The 1,326-nt window shown below is 37.5% G+C and overlaps 1 protein-coding gene across 1 annotated transcript in view; it reads left to right on the forward strand.

Moving 5' to 3' along the window:
- The window catches only part of LOC103606041 (dedicator of cytokinesis protein 5), a gene marked incomplete at its 3' end in the record, with an annotated part of 132,284 nt that overhangs the window by 38,775 nt on the left and 92,183 nt on the right, over nucleotides 1–1,326 (forward strand). The window contains exon 10 of the mRNA XM_008590639.1: nucleotides 308–450. Coding sequence (XP_008588861.1) covers nucleotides 308–450 — 143 coding nt within the window. The remainder of the gene's footprint in view (nucleotides 1–307; nucleotides 451–1,326) is intronic.

Genomic DNA, 1,326 nt, shown 5'->3' on the forward strand with positions numbered 1-1,326 from the left:
ATCTGCTGTCCAACCATCTGTGTACCGACCCTCCAAGAATATGGTGAGCTAAATATTTTATGTAGGGCTGGCTGGTTAACTCAGTTGGTTAGTGTGCAGTCTTACAATGCCAAGGTCAAAGGTTTGGATGGATTCTAGTACTGGCCAGCCACCAATAAATAAATAAATAAATAAATAAATTTCAAAAATAAATAAATAAAATATTATGTATAGCTTAGTGCTAACATTAATTCAGTCTATCTGTGATTGTGCTGCAAAGACTTCGTTTTTTCCCTCCCTCCTTACCTCTCATTTGTGTCTTTCCCAGAATTGCCATGGAAACCTATATCCGGCAGAGGCAGCTGATCATGTCACCCTTGATAACCTCACATGTGATTGGAGAGAATGAGCCTCTCACTTCAGTCCTGAATAAAGTGATAGGAGCAAAGGATGTGAATCACAAAGGACAAGGTACACAGAGCAGGGAGGGGACCTTGGCGAGGTGGGGGTGGGGAGCTCATTCAGAGCTGGGTCCTTGGACTCTTGCCCTTTTATTATCTTTCTCCGATAGAAAATGGCCTTGGCTGGGAACCACCCACCTCAGGCGTTTAGTCCTGAAGAGGGCATAGAACTCACCCAGCAGTGAACTGCATCACAGTGGAAGCTGGAAATTCTGTGGAACCAATTTTTATCCCATGAGACTTTTGTCTGTCCTACATTGCTAATGTCCACTCTAAGTAAATGCACAAAGAAAAAGAGATTCAGGAATAATTATGTTCCACCCTCTGAATAAATTTCTCCCCTTAACATTTCCTAAAATTGAGTGGAGACCAAATTCATACAAGTGGATAGGTATTGATATAAAATAACAAGCAACCCAACAAAACTCTTTAGTTGTTTTTAGTACTTCCGTGTATCATTCTGTTGACGTAGTTTTAACTAAGAGAAGTTCTGCTTGCTGAACCTGCATTTTACATTTGAATAATACGGAAAATAGTGAAAATTTAAAAATTCGAATACCAAGATGATGATCATATTCGGATAATTCTGAAGATTGAGTCACTTTTTTTTCACTACCCCAATGTTGATTTTTGAAATGGAAACAATCAGAAAACACATTATTTTCACTATATTTAGTTTCTCTTGTATTCATAATTATGCTGAGTGGCAAAAATGTGAGGAATCAGTAAAGAATCTGAAAACAAATAACCAACATATTTCTGTTTTTTTGGAGCACTTAACCTAGAATATAATCTCAGTTGGAGTAGAAAACCCTTCCGCTAAATAGATTACTGTGGATATATAGTTTCTTTTTTTTTTTAACGTAATAACTTCGTATAGCATACA

The sequence above is a fragment of the Galeopterus variegatus genome, unplaced genomic scaffold (assembly GCF_000696425.1).
Source record: "Galeopterus variegatus unplaced genomic scaffold, G_variegatus-3.0.2 Scaffold6238, whole genome shotgun sequence".
NCBI lineage: Eukaryota > Metazoa > Chordata > Mammalia > Dermoptera > Cynocephalidae > Galeopterus > Galeopterus variegatus.